The sequence below is a fragment of the Ovis aries genome, chromosome 17 (assembly GCF_016772045.2).
Source record: "Ovis aries strain OAR_USU_Benz2616 breed Rambouillet chromosome 17, ARS-UI_Ramb_v3.0, whole genome shotgun sequence".
Taxonomy (NCBI): domain Eukaryota; kingdom Metazoa; phylum Chordata; class Mammalia; order Artiodactyla; family Bovidae; genus Ovis; species Ovis aries.
Window position 1 is genome coordinate 12,516,187 of NC_056070.1, and position 19,754 is coordinate 12,535,940.

The 19,754-nt window shown below is 43.6% G+C and overlaps 1 protein-coding gene across 9 annotated transcripts in view; it reads left to right on the forward strand.

Moving 5' to 3' along the window:
- Positions 1-19,754, forward strand: part of ZNF827 (zinc finger protein 827) — a 189,854-nt gene that overhangs the window by 61,601 nt on the left and 108,499 nt on the right. For all 9 annotated transcript variants that reach the window (XM_060400611.1, XM_012097410.4, XM_060400614.1 and 6 more), the window contains exon 5: positions 13,557-13,790. In XM_060400611.1, coding sequence (XP_060256594.1) covers positions 13,557-13,790 — 234 coding nt within the window. The remainder of the gene's footprint in view (positions 1-13,556; positions 13,791-19,754) is intronic.

Genomic DNA, 19,754 nt, shown 5'->3' on the forward strand with positions numbered 1-19,754 from the left:
AATACGATTTGTCTGTAAAGGGCAGCTCCTTATCCAGTGATACCTTTGTTTGTGCTGCCGAAGAAGGAGGGAGCCAGGAGATGCCTGTAAACGAGGCATCCTTATTACCTGCTGACTCTGATTGGCTGTCAAACATCTTAGCATCTTTCTTCCAAAGAAAAGTCAGTTTTCTGCCATTCATGACCTCAGGTTCCACTGCCATTAGGCAGAGCTCTCCCTTTGCCTAAGAATGCCTTCCAGAAAGGTTTATTTTGGGCAGCCTTCCTTTGCATCTGCAGTGTGGCCTTTCTTAAGCCTGCCTGGCTTTTCTCATGATGAGCACTCAACTGATCATGTGACTAAAATTCCTCGTGTCAGAAGCCACTTTAAGGGGCCTCCCCCTTTGTTGAAATCCTGGATTTTACCGAACTGGTGGGTGATTTGTGTGAGAGAGAGTATGTGGCTCTTTCCTGTTTTTCAGTGACTTGCAACTCCACGAGACAGGGGCTGATCTGAGTCACAAAAGGGGGCAGGTGGTTGTTACAAGAAAATGGGGCCTGGAGTCACACACTCACGTGCTCAGGCTTCCAGGGATGGAGGATTTGTGACACTGACTAATTGTTTATGGTTTTTCCTGAACAATCAGTTGCTTAGTGCCTTGTTATTGTTGTTGTTCAGTTGCTAAGTCACATCTGACTCTTTGTGACCCCGCCAGGCTCCTCCATCCTCCTCTGTCTTCTGGAGTTTGCTGAAACTCCTGTCCATTGAGTCAGTGACGCTAGTTAGCACAGCGCCTGCTCCAAGCCAGTGAACCCAGTGGAACTTCAAACAACCCTAGAGGAAGACACTATTAGTGTTCCCATTGTACAGATGAAAACTGAGAAACAGGGGCTAAGACACTGGGTCATGTTTATACAGCTAATAGGAGTTGGGACTGGGGTTCCAATCCAGGCAGTCAGGCTCCAGCATCCCCTCTGCCAAATCACTAAGTAAGAAGTGGTGAAACCAGAAGTTGGCTCTGTCCTCTGTCCTTGTTGTTGTAGTAAAGTCAGAGGCCCCAGCAAGGGAGCCCTTCTCTGAATCTCATACCTTAGAAACTGTACTAAGGCTCTTAGGCTTCTCACCCATTGTTTAGTTCAAATAGAGCGGTGGTGGTAAGGCCAGTTACAGTGTACCTTCAGATACAGTTATCTTGTAACAAGCATGTAGTTGAGGAAATCAAGACAGCAAGTCAGTAGTATAGAGGTGCTGCCACTGGAATCCAGACATTTCTTTCCTCACTGTGCTGGATAAGGTTTACCTGGTTCTAGAATTGTCCACAGAGTAACTTTGTATCTTGATAGACTTGGGAGAGTTGATCAAAGTCTGTATTTCTGCACAACTGAATCCGGGTCATCTTCTGCCTTCCCTCAGAAGTTGCATTTTCTTCCACTCACTGCTGTTGTTACTCTTGTTGCTGCTTCTGCTATCGTCCTGAGCCTTATTACTGATCAGATGGGTTTACAGTGAGCCAGGCGCTGTGCCAACGACTCGATGTAATTTCTCAGTTAACCCTCCCAATAGCCCAATTAATGTTAAACCTATTTTATAGACCAGGAAGCTGAGGCTTAGAAAGTTTCAGAGGCAAGGGATAGAGCAAACTGCCTAACGGCAAAGCTTGGCTCCTGAGCACGTAATGAGCTATTACCTAATTTTTTTTTTTTTTTCTCTCTGTTGAGCGAAGTGTCTTTTGACCTCCGTCTGCTTTACTGTTTATTTTCCTTGGCTTCAAACCATGGCATCCTTTTTAATGCATGCTAATTCAGTCACTAATCTGGTTAAATTTTTTGTGTCTTCAAAATACACCCACAGTCTGTCCTTTGGAGGGCAGCCTCTCTGGGGGCCGTCACCCTCACGTGTAATCAGCTTGCCCCTCCGGCTCCCTCCCTGATGCCTCTCGCCACCCCAGGAGCATCCCCCTTCCAGGCTGCCAAGGCGTTAATGGACCTTTCCAGTGCTTCTGACGTCAGGTTGTGCCCAGCCCTGGCTCCTTTCTGCTGAGCAACTGTATCCCCTCTAAAGGAAAATGCTGAGTCTTCACCAGCGCATAGACATACCCCATCATTTCCATTTACCTGCCTTCAGTCATGCTCCAGGAGTCTGGTCATTTGAACCATAGAGTTCCATGTATCCTTCTCCTGTTAGATAAAAGGGAGGGGGGGCGGTTCTAAAAAGAATTAATAATATTATTAAAACTAAAATAACTAGGAGATTCCCTGGTGGCCCAGAGGTTAGGAATCTGTGCTTCCACTGCAGGGGGCACATGTTTGATCCCTGGTTGAGGAACAAAGATCCTCGAAAAAAAAAAGAAGAAAGAAAAAAACTAGTTGAATGCACCTCTGACCCCCAGTGGTTCTATATCTTTGTAGAGAATTTCTAGCAATATTGAGGCTCCTTGCTGTGATACCTGCCCCTACTGTCCCCGCCCCAATTCTGCTCACTGTGCTGTCACCTCCGCTGAGTCTTAAGACCCAGGTTGGTAGTTGTGTTATTGATTGTGTCTTAGTCTTGCCTCTTCAGCTCTGTTTCAGATTGCTGGGCGGGGTGGTGGGGGGTGGGCAGGGTTCAGGAAGAGATAATATTTCCTTTTTAATGTCTTTATCTTTGTACAGTATCGTCCACAGTGCATTCTGTGGTAGATGATAAGAAAGATGTTTCATTAGTCATATCTATTCTGGAAGTCAGGTTTTCAGAGGTTGTGATGCTACTTCACTTAGAAGGAGAAAGATTTCAAATTCACAACCAACTCTGTAGTGCTGTCAAGAGGCTGGATGGAAAAGATGATCCATGGAAAGAAAGCAAAAGGGAGCCTCCAACAGTGTGAGTACCTTGGTGTTGACCAGGAACTCGGCTGGTAGGGCCAAGTCTAGGAACCAGAGTCTTGCATGCAGTTAAGTAACAGCCTGTCTGCAATTTAGCAGCTCAACACAATAGCCGTTCACTTAGCTCACGAGCTCAGGCGTCTTTGCCCAGGGTGCTTCTTCTGGTCTCTCCTGGCCTGACTCATCGGTTACAGGACCTTGCCAGGCTGCCGGGGCATGGCTGGTCTCAGATGGCTCTGGCCAGGATGGCCTCTCTGTGTTCCCCAGGGTCTTCCATCCTTCAGTGAGTTTGCCTGAGCTCGCCCATGTGGCAGCTGGATAGAGCAGCAGTGCTTCTGGCCTCAGGGGGCTGGACTCAGAACCGGCCCAGCATCACTTCCACCACCTTCCAGTGACTAAAGCCAACCACAACTGCAGCCCAGATTCAAAGGGCAGGAGAATCTCCACCTCTTAATGGCAGGAGCTGTGGAGTCACATGACAAAACAGGTGGGTTTTCAGGGAGAGAAATCACAATCATCGTTTGGTGGAGTTCTTCAGACTCTCTGGGTGGGTGTTGCATGAAGACAAAAAAAAAAAAAAAACACATTACAATATCGGTGTGTGAACCAAACGTATAGTCATTTAAAATGACAGGTGGGGCCATCAAGAGGAGATGTCATTCGGGGCAGATGGGCACCGACTTCCCTGGAAAGTGCTGGAAATCTGTTATCCAATCATTAGTTTTTCTTCTTTCTGATCTCAAGTCACCCCAAGCTGTTCCTACATATAAGTCACTTCACCGCTTTCTGTACAATTTTTTTTGATATGTTAATAGCATGAATTTACAATGCAGTTTTCTTTCCCGTTTACTCCTGGCTTGAGGCTTGATTGGTTTCTCAGTACTGGCTCTTCCTGCTTTTGACAAGGGAGAGATCCTCTCTGTTAAGTGCTGACTGCTGATAGCCACGCTTGCTCATTGTGTGTGGCTTGGAATAGTTTGGATCAGAGAAAAGCTTTATTTATTTATTTTAAAGGTCTGTGGCGTTGCTTATTGTTATTACCCTTGACCTTGCTCCAGAGGCACTTTTGTTTTCTCTTTGTTACTATGTCTATAAACGCAGTAGCTTCACAGGAGACTTGCGTGGTCCTGGTCTGGGGACATAGATCCTGAAGTGTGACTTAGGATTAGCTCATATGGGGATAAACAATGTAATGAAATATAATGAGAAATATAAGATGGTTAAGACTTTCCTAAACACTAAATATAAAATGACTTAAGACCAATTAAGTGGTTTACCTTATGAGAGAACAAGATCTGAAAATATTTAGCTAATGTTTGAAACCTTCTATTTGACTATAATATGCTTCATTGTTATTAGCTATTATTTAATGAAATCTTGGCTTTCCTTATGACTTCAGGAGGCAATTTATTTTCTTCTCACACCAAGGGCATCAAGTAGTCAAAAAAAAAAAAAAAATCCCAGATACCCAAACAGATCATACATCCTTACATATGGTTACAAGGGAACTTGGGTCACTCTTAACAGCCCTGATTTGTAATCTGGAGAGTTGAGCTCTGATTCTATCATGAATGAGCTGTATGACTTTAAAAAGGCTGTATCATTCTCTGAGACTGTATTTTCTTATTGTAAAATAATGGGTTGTAAAACAGCAGTGATTTTCATTTTGTGTGTTTGTTTTTAAACAATTAAATCCATTTTTATCAAGCAAAATCTTAATGTGCAGACTCAATATATAAAGCACAAAAAATACATAATTTATGTATTTAAAAATTTAATCTTTTACGTTCTCATTTATTATATTTATTTCTTCTAAAAGTCCAGCAATTAGAAAAAAGTTGCTAAGTGATAAGCCCCAAACATAAAATTAGTGTTATGATGAGTGTTATGAGCAGTATTAGCATCTAGTATGTTTCTATAAATTTATTTTGCTGATTGCAGCTTCAAGAAATATCATTTACACAAGGGCATTGTGACAAATGAGATAATATTTTTAACAATTCACCTTGTAATTTTGTGATCCCTTTAATTAAATTTGTTCAGCTGCTTGAGAGTATGATAATAAAAAGTTTTTGCTTCTAAGTTGACACATTTAGCAACTGCCCTTATTCTTTATCATAATAAAGGGCAGACACAAACCATCCTAAACTTTCAATAGGCCCTAAAGCTATCTAAAATTCTATATTAACTATTTGGTTATTACTCAGTTGCTTTGCCGATGGTGCTAGTGGTAAAGAATTTGCCTGCTGGTGCTGGAGACTCAAGGGATGTGGGTTTGATCCCTGGGTTGGAAAGATTCCCTGAAGAAGGAAATAGTTACCCGCTCCAGCATTCTTGCCTGGGAAATCCCATGGACAGAGGAGCCTGGTGGGCTACAGTCCATGGGGTCGAAAAGAGTTAAACACAATTGCACACACATGAGCATTCATTACTCTTCTTAACTGATATTTGAAAGTTTATTTAATCTCTTTTTTCATCTACACAGTGGGAACAATGGTAGTACTACTTCAAGGGGTTGTTGAAAGGATCAGATAAATTAATCCAAATACTCCCTGGCCCATACTAAGTGAAAGTGAAGTTGCTCAATCGTGTCCGACTCTTTGCGACCCCGTGGACTGTAGCCCGTCAGGCTCCTCCGTCCATGGGATTCTCCAGGCAAGAGTACTGGAGTGGGGTGCCATTTCCTTCTCCAGGGGATCTTCCCGACCCAGGGATTGAACCCGGGTCTCCCGCATCACAGGCAGACGCTTTAATCTCTGAGCCACCAGGGAAGCCCACACTAAGTGCCCTATAAATGACAGCACCAACTATATCTGCATATGTGAACATGTTTATGTCTGTCAGCCATGGTCAGAAGCTTCATCACAGTAGACGCACTGGAAACTTTTCTTACATCTAGGTTAAGGCAGCGTTCCTCCACCAGAGGCATGCTCAGGGGGTAGTTGCAGTGTCTAGAGAAATGGTTTTCATGGCTGGGAAATGCTGTTGGCATATAATGGGTAGAGGCTAGGAATGCTCCTGGACCCCCTTCTATTTATAGGATAATTTCCCTAAAGCAAATTATCCAGCCCAGAATGTCAGTGTTGCTGAGGTTGAGAAAGCCTGATTTAAGGCATGCATGTAGACCCTACTGATGCCATAATTGTACATTTTACATGCATAGGCCTGAATTTTTGGAAAGCTTAGTGCATGTGCTCAGTTGCTTTATTCGTATCTGACTCTTTTGTGACCCCGTGGACTGTCCCCTGCCAGGCTCCTCTGTCCATGGGATTTCCCAGACAAGGAATACCGGAGTGGGTTGCCATGCCCTCCTCCAGGGGATCTTCCTGACCCAGGGCTCAAACCCGCGTTTCCTGTGTCTCCTGCATTGCAGATGGATTCTTTACCACTGAGACACTGGGGAAGCCACATATAACGAAAATGCTGCCACTCCTATGAGGCAGGAAGAACAAGTGATACACCAGACTGAATTAACTTGTTAGCATAAGTTAACCTATCAGTGGCCTCCAGTGAGAGGACATTTTATATATAACAGAGCTAAGGATCCACATTTTAAAATGAGCTTTTAAATTAAGTTAAATAATTTTAAAAGCTTCACTTTGAAACTGATATTTTTTGGAACCCCTGAAGCTTGACCTAGGGTTCCTTGGAATACTTTGAAAACCACCCATCTGCAGTCCCTTCCTGGTCCAAGAGTCTTTGGCTCTGCTTTAGGGGAGGTAGTAAATAAAATTCTCAATGGCCTAACTTTTTCATGGAGCAGCTCAGTAGTCACAAAACTGCCATACTCTGAACTGAAAGCGAGCTCTGTCTTATTAAACTCAGGGAAAGTGTCCTTTTCCTTCACCAGAGGGAATGGACAAGGCGAAACAGAAGCAGTCATGTTGCAAACTCTTCTTCTCCCGCCCTCTTAGATCTTGAGAAAATTCTTCCCTACCAGAAAATGTCCCTTTGTTTCAGGTTACATCCCACCCTTTCCTCATTTCTCACTAACGATGCTTAGTTCACGCCAGATCACTTCTGTCCAACGCCCACGGTACAACTGCTTGGCTCAGTATCCTTAAAGGCACTTGGACTGTGTCGGAGAGAAAGGAGAGAGCTTGGGTGCGTTTTTAGCAAGAAACCCTGAAGTCTAGTGTCTGATTTGAAGGAGTCAGGCCCTTAACCTCTTGGGGCCTTGGTTCCTTCACCTCTAAGATGCTGCTGCTGCTGCTGCTGCTGCTAAGTTGCTTCAGTCATGTCCGACTCTGTGCAACCCCATGGACTGCAGCCCACCAGGCTCCTCCGTCCATGGGATTTTCCGGGCAAGAGTACTGGAGTGGGGTGCCATTGCCTTCTCCGCCTCTAAGATGAAGATGGTAATAATACTTGTCTCCTGTGGTTGATGGATCGATCGATTCCTGTATAACAATTCAAATGCTATTTGTGTGTGTCATTAAAACAAATAGTGGTCTTTAAAAAATATATATTTTATTTATTTGGCTGTGCTGGGTCTTAGTCGTGGTACATGGGATCTTTAGTTGTGACATACAATCTCTTAGTTGTGATGTGTGGGATTTAGTTCCCTAAGCAGGGATTGAACCCAGGCCCAGCATAGAGTCTTAGCCACTGTACCACCAGGGAAGTCTCCAAATAATGGTCTTTAAGGAAGTTATATAGCATTGTACTGGGGTCAGAGATGGGAGGGGCTTGGATGGAATCTAAGTGTGTATTGATGATACTGATGACACCTTGCTAGAACGATGGTTCCTTTTACAACTCATTAATGCTGGCCTATTAGAATTAGAAACTTGGAATCATTTTATCCTAGTGGCTTCCCCATTCCCTTCCCATATTAGCATTTATCTTGAATCCTTTCTAAATCCTGATTTAGAAAAAAAACTGATTTATTTCCTTTCAGTGGCAACCCAGCTCTGTTGAGTGCATTGACTTAACAGATATACATAATTTTTAGTCATAATTTTCTCAGGTCACAAAATGCTTGAACAGTGAGAGACAGGGGTCTCTTGGTTAGTTGGGCTTCCTTGCTGCGTTAAGTCGAGTGTCTGGAACCTTTAAGATACATAAACAGAAGTCAAGGCAGTTGCTGTGAAAGTTCTTTATGAATTGAGTTCCATATGTGCACAGATCTTCTTAGTGGTAAGACTGAAGCAAAGACTAGGTGGTGAGTCATAAATTACTGCTTTTCTCTAGCAATTTCTCCAAAGAGAAAGACAACATCTTTAGTTCTACCTTTCTCTGTAAAAGATAATAGGTTTTTTTAAAGTACAATAGTAAAAAATGATGGCAATTATTGTCATATTAATTTTAAAATATAAGGCTTTATATACTATTCTCAGTGCAAATATTTCTGGTAATTTAAAGAAAGCAGTGTAGCCTTCATATTGCTATTTTTATATCATCTATTTAGACCCAAGTGTTTGGGAAATTTAAACTTGGACGAATGAGGGTTTCCCACATATTTTTTGATATGTCATTAGCTACATTTATATCTCCCTAGCACATTGCTCATTTTATGCCATTCTTGACATTGTCAGAATGAAAACCAGGTATAAAGTACCTTGCAAATTTATAAAATAGCAACAAAAACAGCAACATACAGCTTGTGTATTTTTTTTTAAGTGTCATTGCAATTCTGTTAAATTTGGGTTGTGCTAACAATGCCAAATATCTTTTTTTCCCATTAAATCTTATATAGCATGTGTTCTGACTAACGCTCCCAAAAGCTTACCTTATACCTTCAGAGAACATTCGCTCAATGGTTGTCCTCTCCAATAGTTGGGATTTGTTTCTAGGGCTCCAGCAGTTTCTTATCTCTTTCCTAGCCTCACCTTAGAATTTTTTAAAGTTTCAAAAATAAAATATGCAGATCTAAAGCACTGCCAACAAAGGTCCATCTAGTCAAGGCTATGGTTTTTCCTGTGGTCATGTATGAATGTGAGAGTTAGACTGTGAAGAAAGCTGAGTGCCGAAGAATTGATGCTTTTGAACTGTGGTGTTGGAGAAGACTCTTGAGAGTCCCTTGGACTGCAAGGAGATCCAACCAGTCCATCCTAAAGGAGATCGGTCCTGGGTGTTCTTTGGAAGGAGTGATGCTAAAGCTGAAACTCCAATACTTTGGCCACCTCATGTGAGAGTTGACTCATTGGAAAAGACCCTGATGCTGGGAGGGATTGGGGGCAGAAGGAGAAGGGGACGACAGAGGATGAGATGACTGGATGACATCACCGACTCAATGGATGTGAGTCTGAGTGAACTCTGGGAGTTGGTGATGGATAGGGAGGCCTGGCGTGCTGCGATTCACGGGGTCACAAAGAGTCGGACACGACTAAGCGACTGAACTGAACTGAAAGCATTTTTAAAAATACATAACCACTCACTTTGTTTTGTTCCTTCCCAAAGAACTGAAGTTACAGACTTAATAGACAGCATCTATTTAATTACTCTGTGTCCACTAAATTAGGATACTCTTGGAAAATGTTTTATGAAGGATTCTGGAAGAAAGGCTTAGGTGAGAGAAACTTTAGGAAATGGCTGGTAAAAAGCCCTCCAGAAGTAGTTGAAAGGGGAGAAATGTGCTAAACAAACAGGATTCTCTTAGGAGTTACCTTCTGTACAGGTCCAAAACACGTGCTTGAACATTGCTCTAGGCACGGCTTTGTTTTCCTGGGTTTGGTTTCCAGTGGCATTCTCCCCAGTGGACTAGATTTTCAGCAGTTTTCTGGAGATTCTTCTGGGTTCCTCCTTTAGTAATACCAAAGTCCAAGTAATCATTCAGAGACACCTCAATGAGAGTTGTAGTGTAGTAGCAGAGCCTTTAGCTTTCTCTGGGCTGGGAAGTTTTATCCCAGATCTAATGATACCTTGGGAAAGCACTTCTGATTGCCTTAGGTAAAATATTTTGGGATTCATGGTTCTTGTTTACCATGAGTTGTAATGGAGTGCCAAGAGATATCACTGATTTGTGACCAACATATTTTATTCATTCAACAAATATATGTTGAGCACCTACTAAGTGTTGTTGCAGGCCCCGTTCTACACATTCAAGGTACATCAGCATTTATAAAAAAAGGTCATTGCCTGTGATGATGGGAAGTAGACAGGATGCAGTGAGCATCCGCTATCCATCCTAGCTCACTTTTGAAAAGCTTCACATACTCCCTGGGCTTCCCAGATGGCTCAGTGGATAAAGAACCCACCTGCAGTGCAGGAAATGCAGGAGATGCAGGTTCCATCCTTGCGTCAGGAAGGTCTCCTGGAGGAGGGCATGGCAACCAACTCCAGCATACGTGCCTGGAGAATCTCATGGACAGAGGAAACTGGCAGACTGCGGTCCATGGGGTCACAAAGAGTCAGACATGGCTGTAGCGGCTGAGCGTGAACGTACTCCCCAGACCTCAGGAAGGGTGCCCGTGACAGACACACCTCTCTTCATAAAGTGGAGCCCAGAGGCCCACCAGCCCGACACATGAGCTTCCTATTTGTTAAGTAAACAGGGCTTTTCTATTTCTTGACCCAAAAGGATTTTTACAGTGTCATTCACTTTGTAACTACCTGTTAAACTCTACATATCTGTTTTATGCACATTTTTGAATGACATTTTATTTCACAATAAAAAGAATTTTTTGAGGGAGGAAGTAGAAAATTAAAAAGAAATGAAACCCCATAAAGGTCATCGCCTTCATGAAAACCTATCTTTGAATTGGAGAAAGTGAAGTCGCTCAGTCGTGTCTGACTCTTTGCGACCCGTGGACTGTAGCCCACCAAGGTCCTCCATCCATGGGATTCTCCAGGCAAGAATACTGGAGTGGGTTGCCATTTCCTTCTCCAGGGGATCTTCCTGGCCCAGGGATAGAACCCACATCTCTTGTGTGTCCTGCACTGGCATTGGAGAAGTAGACCATAAATTGTTAACATAATAAACGAGAGAATGATGTGGTATGGGTTCGTCTGTTGGGGCTGTCTTGGCAGAATACCACGGCCTCGGTGGCTCACACAACAGAAATGTATTTCTCATCATTCTGGAGGTTCGCGATCAAGGTGCGGGCAGGTTTGGTTTCTCCTGAGGCCTCTCTCCTCGGCTCTGAGATGCCTGCCTTCTTGCCGTGTCCCTCGTGGTCTTTGCTCTGTGTGTGCACATCCTCTGTGCCGCGTTCATTCTCAGGACACCGATCATATTGTCTCGGGGTCACACCCAACCCTAACGGCCTCATTTAGCCAATTACCTCCCCGTCTCCAAATACAGTCACAGTGGAAGTTAGGCCTTCCATATATGTATCCGGGGAGGTGGGCAGACAAAATTCAGTCCACAGTGAAGTGTTTTCCGGTGATAAACATTTTGGAGTAAAAAGGAAAGTTGAAGTTGGGTAAGAGCGATTGGGGGTACTGTGGGGGTGGGGGTGGCAGTCTTGATTAGGATGGTCAGGGCCTTCATCGAGAGGGTGGTATTTTAGCAAAGGCGTGAAGGTCAAGTTCCATTCAAGTGTTGGTGTAACACAGAGACCAGAGATGGAGGGATGGTGTGATGGAGGTGGGAAGGGGTACAAAGTGGACAATCCACAGACCTGGGTTTCAGTCCTAGCTCTTTATCTGTCTGGACTTCCCGGGTGGCGTGGTGGTAAAGAACTTGCCTGCCAGTGCAGAACACATGAGAGATGTGGGTTCTATCCCTGGGCCGGGAAGATCCCCTGGAGAAGGAAATGGCAACCCACTGCAATATTCTTGCCTGGAAAATCCCATGGATGAAGAAGCCTGGTGGGCTACAGTCCATGGGGTCACGAAGAGTTGGACACAACTGAGCATGCACACACACTTCATCTTTCTGGTAGTAAAACTTCCAAAGGTCTCTAGCCTTCTGGGGTCCAGTTTCCAAATAGGCTGGTCTGTGTGAACTTCTGGTTCCAGAATAAATATTCTTAGTGGGGCATGAGACAGAAAGAAAGGACTTGGTGCTTACCTATTGGCTGGAGGCAGGTGGTGGGCAGGGGGTGATAGGTGTTTGCATTGGGGATTTATCCTTTTATTATTTTTCTTTGTTAAGCAGGTGTCAGCTTAAGGCTCATTCTAGTAAGCATTTCTGAGATTTCTGTATTGGGATGAGATCTTCTTTCTCAAAATACCAGTATACCTAATATAACCAACCTAAAGTGTTCCTACTATGACCCTTTAAAGGGAAGCGAGATGCCTGTGAAAGTGGCAAGTGGCTCCAGAGGCTGCTTGTCTTCCTTCTTGGTTTTTCCCCAGGAAGACCAGGAAGTAGTATGTAGCGCAGTGGGGAAGACTTGCTGTGGTATAGCCAAGCCGCAGAATCCATCCCATAATAGGCCAGTCAGCTTTGCTCTGACCACACACACCACACCAGCCAACCATGCTAGAAATGGAAAAGGACTTCAGTGGAAAAACTGGTGAAATCTGACTACAATCTGGATCTTAGATCATAGCAATGGGAATTGCTTCGTTCTGACAAATGCCCCATGGTTACGTAAGATGTTAACTTTAGGAAACTCTGGGTGACGGATGTGTGGGAACTTTTTCTATCATCTGTGCAGCTTCTCTGCAAAACTAAAATTACATTTAGAAAATAATATATATTTTTTTCCTTTAAAAATGCCCATTATGGGCTAGGAGATAATTTGGACTATAAGATAAAGGCCAGAAAGAGCCAAATACCTGCCCCACTCTTTGTGGGGCTGTAGCGTCAGCTTATGGAGAAGGCAGTGGCAACCCACTCCAGTACTCTTGCCTGGAAAATCCCATGGACGGAGGAGCCTGGTGGGCTGCAGTCCATGGGATCGCTAAGAGTTGGACACGACTGAGCGACTTCACTTTCACTTTTCACTTTCATGCACTGGAGAAGGAAATGGCAACCCACTCCAGTGTTCTTGCCTGGAGAGTCCCAGGGATGGGGGAGCCTGGTGGGCTGCCATCTATGGCGTCGCACAGAGTCAGACACGACTGAAGCGACTTAGCAGCAGCAGCCTCAGCTTAAATGATAAGGCGAAAGTAGCACATCTCTGTGCTGAGCTTTCCTCTTTGACAGATTCTCCGTCCTCACCTGACCACTGCTGTCTAGGGTTTTGCTTGGATTATTGCCATGAAATGTTTAGGGTCTCCCCTGGTGGCTTAGACCATGAAGAATCTGCCTGCAATGTGGGAGACCAGGTTCAGTCCCTGGGTCTGGAAGACCCCCTGGAAAAGGAAATGACAACCCACTCTGGTGTTCTTACCTGTAGAATTACGTGGACAGAGGGGCCTGGGGGGCTATAGTCCATGGGGTCACAAAGAGTCAGACACAACTGAGCGACTAACATGTTTCTATTCAATGTTTTATGGCAGAGTAACTGTTGGAATGCATTATTCTATAACAGGATTAGGTAGGGAGAGTGCTAAGAGGTCAGAGAGGCAGCGACATAATACTGGAAAGAAGACACCGAGGGAAACCAAAGAGAAAATGCCCAGACACTTAGTAGAGACAGCACTTCTTGAAATACGATACGTTCCGGAGATTCAGAAGCCCACACCCTCCTAAGTCCTGCTCTCATGGAGTGTCTTGTATTTTTGTGCCAAGGGCTCAGCCTGTTTTGATGGGGCTGTGGTCCCTCCGGTGCTAGCTTGATGTGTTCATGCATTCCAAACTTCATTAAGTAGGGAGCAGCTAAGAGCAGGAATAGTCTCTCATATATGTATATGTATGTAATCCCTTTCTTCTTTTGACAGCTGCAAATCAGAAGGAGCCCATGAATCTCAATTTTAAAGTAAAAGAGGAGCCTAAGGACGAGGAGACCCTAAGCGTCACATTGCCTCGGTCCAGCTATGTGTTCAGCCCCGAGTCTGAAGTGTCAGCCGCGAGCATCTCTGAGGACACGCTTAAGCCCCAGGAAGCAAAGGGCAACGTACTAAGACGGGATATGTCAGTTAAAGCAGCATCTGAACTTCTCATGAAACTATCAGGTACTTGATTTCTTCTAAAATATTCACATACTGATACCATCACTTGCAAGCCAGCTGGGCTACCCATGGGTTACATTAGCCTGTTGGCAGCAATATCACATTATTAAGGTAAAGTCAGGAATGACTGGCTTAAATTCATGTGTTTCGTGTATGAGTTTGTTTGTGGATGTTAGCGGTGTACCTGTCTTGTTAAATACGCTCCTCTTTTCCTGATTGCGGCTGCAAATTGTTGGGAAACACTGTTGCTTTTCTAAGATAATGTAGGTCATAATTTTAAATGGGTTCTAATGACATGCAAAGCACTTCTTTTAATTGATCAAAATATCTTTCCTTCCTAATAGAGGACTTTGTGCTGTTTGGTGTTTTCGTACTATTTTCCTTACGAACCATTAAAAATATTTTTCTGAACTTAATAAACCATTAAGATGGCACTTGAAGTGATTAGCCATAGAGTAGCAATGAGATTTTATAAATAGAAATTTCTCATAATGGAATATTACAGTAATTAATCTAAGTTCTTGAGACAATATTTTTATTAGTATCTAAATGTCATTTCAGCTTATCCAATTTTGGCAGATCGGTTTAGAATTTGAAATTCATGTATTTTGGGTTTCTTTTCCCACCCAGTCTCCTATCTGTTCCATGAGCTTCAGAACAGATAAAAATTTAGTGTGTTTTGGAAAATTTAGTGTGTTTGGAAGTATGTGCTTCCCAGGTGTTACTGGTGGTAAAGAATCCACCTGCAGGTTCTTTAATGCAGAAGGTGTAAGAGATACAGGTTTAATCCCTGGGTCAGGAAGATCCTCTGGAGGAGGGCGTGGCAACCCACTCCAGTATTCTGCCTGGAGAATCCCATGGACAGGGGAGTCTGGCGGGCTATAGTCCCTAGGGTTGCAAAGAGTCAGACACAACTGAAGGGCCTTAGCACACGCACAGAGCAAGAAACACGTGTAGTATAAAATTCAAAAGTATGACTTTAAAAACAGGGAAAGAAAAGTTATGTTAATAATAATGCCTACCAAATCACATCCCCTCCTTAGTTCATTGCTGCTTAAAGATAATTTTTAGAAAGTCAGAACGCTGGCATGGATCCTACTTGGATGACGGTAAATTCAGTTTGTAATTTACGAGGCTTGGAGGATGAAAGCAAGAAACGTATTAGTGAGACCCCTTCCTAGTGTCACTTCACCAGCAGTTGTGTGTTTCTGGTTGACCGGTAGGTTGGAAAGTAAGAAATTAATAATTATTTACTTAAAGTTATTGCATCTGAACAGTTGAAATTCCTGTATTTGCTAGTTGGTGGGATTGAGAATTCTTTCCTTTGATGTGAATTTAAAACACACTGGAACTTCCAGGGGACATTTTGTTACAGATAAAGCATAATACAATGATTACATCCTTACTCTCACCCCATTTTTCTAAACTGATGGTAGTTTCTCCTATGTAAATGGGAGGTCTCGCAAGGTTGTGCTAATTGCTAAAAGCTGCAAGTTTAAAAGAAAACTTGTTCAGGCCAACATGCTTTCATAATTTGAACCTTCCCTCCTATGTCAAACGGTCTTGGTGACATCCAGTAATCTATTGGCTTTCCAGTCAGTTCAGGGAGGTCACACAGCTCTCTCCTCCTTCTCGCATAACATGGACTTGCATATTATGACTTTAACTCTCTTCCAACAGTGACTCCCGTCCCCTCCTAATGGTAAGATTCTAGTGTGTAATATTTCTGTTTCCGAGTTTGCTGTGTAGCCAGCATTGCGAGCCGAGAAAGCTGGGGTGGCCCCCAAAGATAATATGCAAACACAAGATCGAAGGAAAGACATTCTCTAAGGAAGCCGTTTTATCCTGATTCTTTTGGATGATGCGATTTGAGACAATGAAGTATGAAATCATTTCCTGGGGAGTAATGAGATCCCCGAAATAGAATACAGCTAGGCAGCCATGCACATTTAATGATATTTGTGGTCAGTAATGGCTCTTCTGAATGCTTATGTTGAGTGTCAGTGAATACACATGCTGTGGGACTCCACGATAGTTGAATCGGAAATTCCCTGGTGGTCCCGTGGGTAGGACTCCTTGCTTTCATTGCCGAGTACTTTCATTGCTGGTTTGATCCCCAGCCTGGGAACTGAGATCCCGAAAGCCGTAGGGTGCAACCAAACTTTTTGGAAACAAAAAAGACAATAGTTGAATGGATGACACGTTCATATTTCCAGAGGCATCTCCTCTGCTCCATGCTGTGGAAATGAAAACTTGTTTGAAGACTGAGATAAGTATGTTTTGCCCTGAAAAAATTTCCCAAGCATTCTGTGTGCTTTGACTTAGGTTAAAGAAATATGTACCACAGTCCCTACCTTCTAGATGCTTGTGGTCTAGTCAGAAGTAATCCAGGGCAGTGGAATGCATTCAATCAGTGCTTTGCACTTGGAACTTGGTACTTGTACAGTCTAGCAGATTGTGGCCAGGAAACTGTGAAGAAGTCTCCAAGTCATTCCTAAAAATAGGAGTGTGACTTGAAAATAACAAGTGTCTTTTCATTCCTAAGCCACAAAGGTAAAGAGACCTCACCTTTTATTAGGTTTAAAGTGGGCATTGGGGTTTCTAATCACGGACAGATTGGTACTCTTGGGACAAGGAAGATGTTAGGAAGAAAACCTCCTATGCTGTGGTTCCTCAAGTTATAATTTTAGCAATTCAGTGTTTATGCCCTGAAAGGCATCTGAGGAGAGGACCTGTCTGGGTCCTCAGGCCCCCCTTTCCCGTGGTATTTCCTGTCCCCATATAGACAGGAGTAGCGTCTATGCAGGTAGTCAGTGCTGCTTCTCATCTGATATCCCAACAGGAATTCCTATGTGTGGGAGTCCCTGCCTTGCTAATTTTCTTTTATAGTCTCTGTCCCCCTGGGGAAAATCATATGGTGCAGAAGAGTTGGATGAGAAAAGTATGTCCCATGCATCACCGTATATTTTTTTTCCTTCTTTAAGTTTTGATCCAAGGAATACCTAAAATGTGGAATAAGAGAATTTTTCTTCTCTGTTACTTATATCTTTGACTTTCAAAACTATGATCTGCCATAGCTTAGGTTCTTTCAATCTTTTCCGCGAATTAACAAGAGGAAACTAGTCAACAATTTCAGCTGCCTCATTTCCGGTTTTAAATTAATTTATGTTAAGTCCTCCATGATGGATGTTGGGCTCATGGCCAGGTCAGATATCATGTGAAACTTTCCTAGGTGGAGAAACCTCTGTAGTTATATTGTTTTCCAAATTGACATCTCTGTTTCATGAGGGAAACACAGATGTGTTAGTGACAAGGCAAAAGTTTTCATTCACTGTGTGTTTAGGAAAATCTGAGTTTTCTTCCTTCCTTGTGGCTAAAGTCCTATTTCTAGTTGTTAGTTGGGCAGTCAAGTGCCTGGCAGCTGGGGCCAAGTAAATTGATTACCATAAAGAAAGCAACCCACTCCAAGAAAACCACTGGGTATCTGGGACTACCTGTTGTTATGTGACATGAGGTAGCCAAGATAATCAGACTTTTTTGCTGCATATAGTTGCCAAAGAAAATTCCCAGAAGTCCTGATTTTAAAAGACCCAAATCCTGAAATCAAATTCAGAGGCTATATAACATCAGAGAGACTAAGAGAATCAAGTCACTCTTAACCTCTGGATTTGCAGCGTCTCGTGACTTTGAAAACTTAAAGAGCAGATGTGTTACCCCAGGTATGATGTAGTGTCCTAAGTGACACAAAGCTTTATCTGCTCTGTCTCTTTTGTGCTTTAAGAAGAGTCGCTGTAATGTAAATCAGCCATACTTCAATAAATTAAAAGAAAAAAAAGAGAAGTAGCTAGACTCAAAGAAACAAAGAAATTCCCTCTTTTCCCTGGTCATGCATATGTACAATATACCACATCTGTGGTTGAACCAAGAAGTAGGCAGATAAGAATGCCATTTAAAAATATGAATCCCATAAAAATAAGAGGCTGGGAAGCTGGAGGTATTCAGAAACATTAATGAAAAATTAGATATTTAAATTAATCTAACATGGAAGGAAAGTTATGACCAACCTAGATAGCATATTAAAAAGCAGAGACATTACTTTGCCAACAAAGGTCCATCTAGTCAAGGCTATGGTTTTTCCAGTGGTCACGTATGGATGTGAGAGTTGGACTGTGAAGAAAGCTGAGTGCCGAAGAATTGATGCTTTTGAACTGTGGTGTTGGAGAAGACTGTTGAGAGTCCCTTGGACTGCAAGGAGATCCAACCAGTCCATCCTAAAGGAGATCAGTCCTGGGTGCTCTTTGGAAGGACTGATGCTGAAGCTGAAACTCCAATACTTTGGCAACCTCATTCGAAGAGTTGACTCATTGGGAAAGTCTCTGATGCTGGGAGGGATTGGGGGCAGGAGGAGAAGGGGTGACAGAGGATGAGATGGCTGGATGGCATCACCAACTCGATGGACATGAGTTTGGGTGAACTCCAGGAGTTGGTGATGGACAGGGGGGCCTGGCATGCTGCGATTCGTGGAGTTGCAAAGAGTCAGACATGACTGAGTGACTGAACTGAACTGAACATGGTAAATAAAACCTCCCATTAGATCTTAATTCAAAACATGTATATTGGATTTCTTTTTTCCGTGCTCAAAGAAGGAAGGCACATGGGTTTATATTCATTTCTGATTTATATTCATTTATCCCTACCTAGTCTTGGAGGGAAATATAAATTATAATTGCCTCTTGTAGAGGAATCCAGGTAGGTCCTGGATTTGAAATACATAGTGATATAGAGTTCAGGGAGTCATCTATGTAAGAAAGGGCTTCAATGCAAAGATATTGAGAAGCAGGTAAACTGGGTAGGATGAAGTTTTAAGGTGAATTCAATCTCTGAGGTGAGCTGAAACAGAGAGGAAAGGTACCCAAAGATTGACTTTGTTAACAGTTTTAATTAGGGCCCCTTTGGTTTTAAGTAACAAACCCTCTTCATCCAGTTTAGACAAGAAAGGGGATTTAATAGGAGGTGCACATTTTGCAGGGGGGGAGGTGCTTCCCCAGTGGCTCAGTGGTAAAGAATCTGCCTGCAATGCAGGAGCTGCAGGAGACGCAGGTTCGATCCCTGGGTTGGGAAGATCCTCTGGAGTGGGACATGGCAACCCACTCCAGTATTCTTTCCTGGAGAATCCCATGGACAGAGGAGCCAGGAGGGCTACAGTCCATAGGGTCGCAGAGTTGGACCTGACGGAAGTGACTTAGCAGGCACACATACACATTTGGGGTTGACTCATGGAGTGAACCCAAGGGCAGGGGGACAGCAGGGCGTCAGGCCTCCACTGAAGCCAGGGGTTTGGGGAGGGGACTGTATGGAGCCCAGGAGGTCCTTGCTCATCCCTGCTTCTCTGCTCATAAATGGTTTTTTCTGATACCCAGCCCATATGGTAGAACATGGCAATTGCCAACAACTTGAGTTCAAAAGAGCAGCTGGACAGAAATGTCTTATTCCAGCTGATAGTGTCCAGTCCGGTGGGGGCCCACTAGAGGAAACTCCTACTGTATCTGGGGAGAAAGACGTGTTGAACGGACCTGGCCACAGTCCTGTAGGATGGCGGTGAGGAGAAGAATCCCTAGAATCACACTTCAGATGGGCAAGAGAGAGGGTGGTGTGAGACCAGGAAGAGAAGCAATATGGATGAGCCCCCAAAAGGGAATGGCCACCGCTGTTATTTAAATATTGGATGTAAGTGTGTTTGGCTTTTGGATGGTGTTTGCCTCTCCTTTCTGGTGGAGTTTTGGAGAAAACTGCCCAGCCAGGAGTTGACCTAGCCAGTTGCAACTCTGTGTATGCTGAGGCCGTGCTCCTCAAAGTGTGGTCCCCGGAGGAGCAGAGTCAGCATGAGCTGGAGAAGATAGAATTCTCCAGGCAAGAATACTGGAGTCTCCAGGGGAATCTTCCCTGTCCAGGGATCGAACCCAGGTC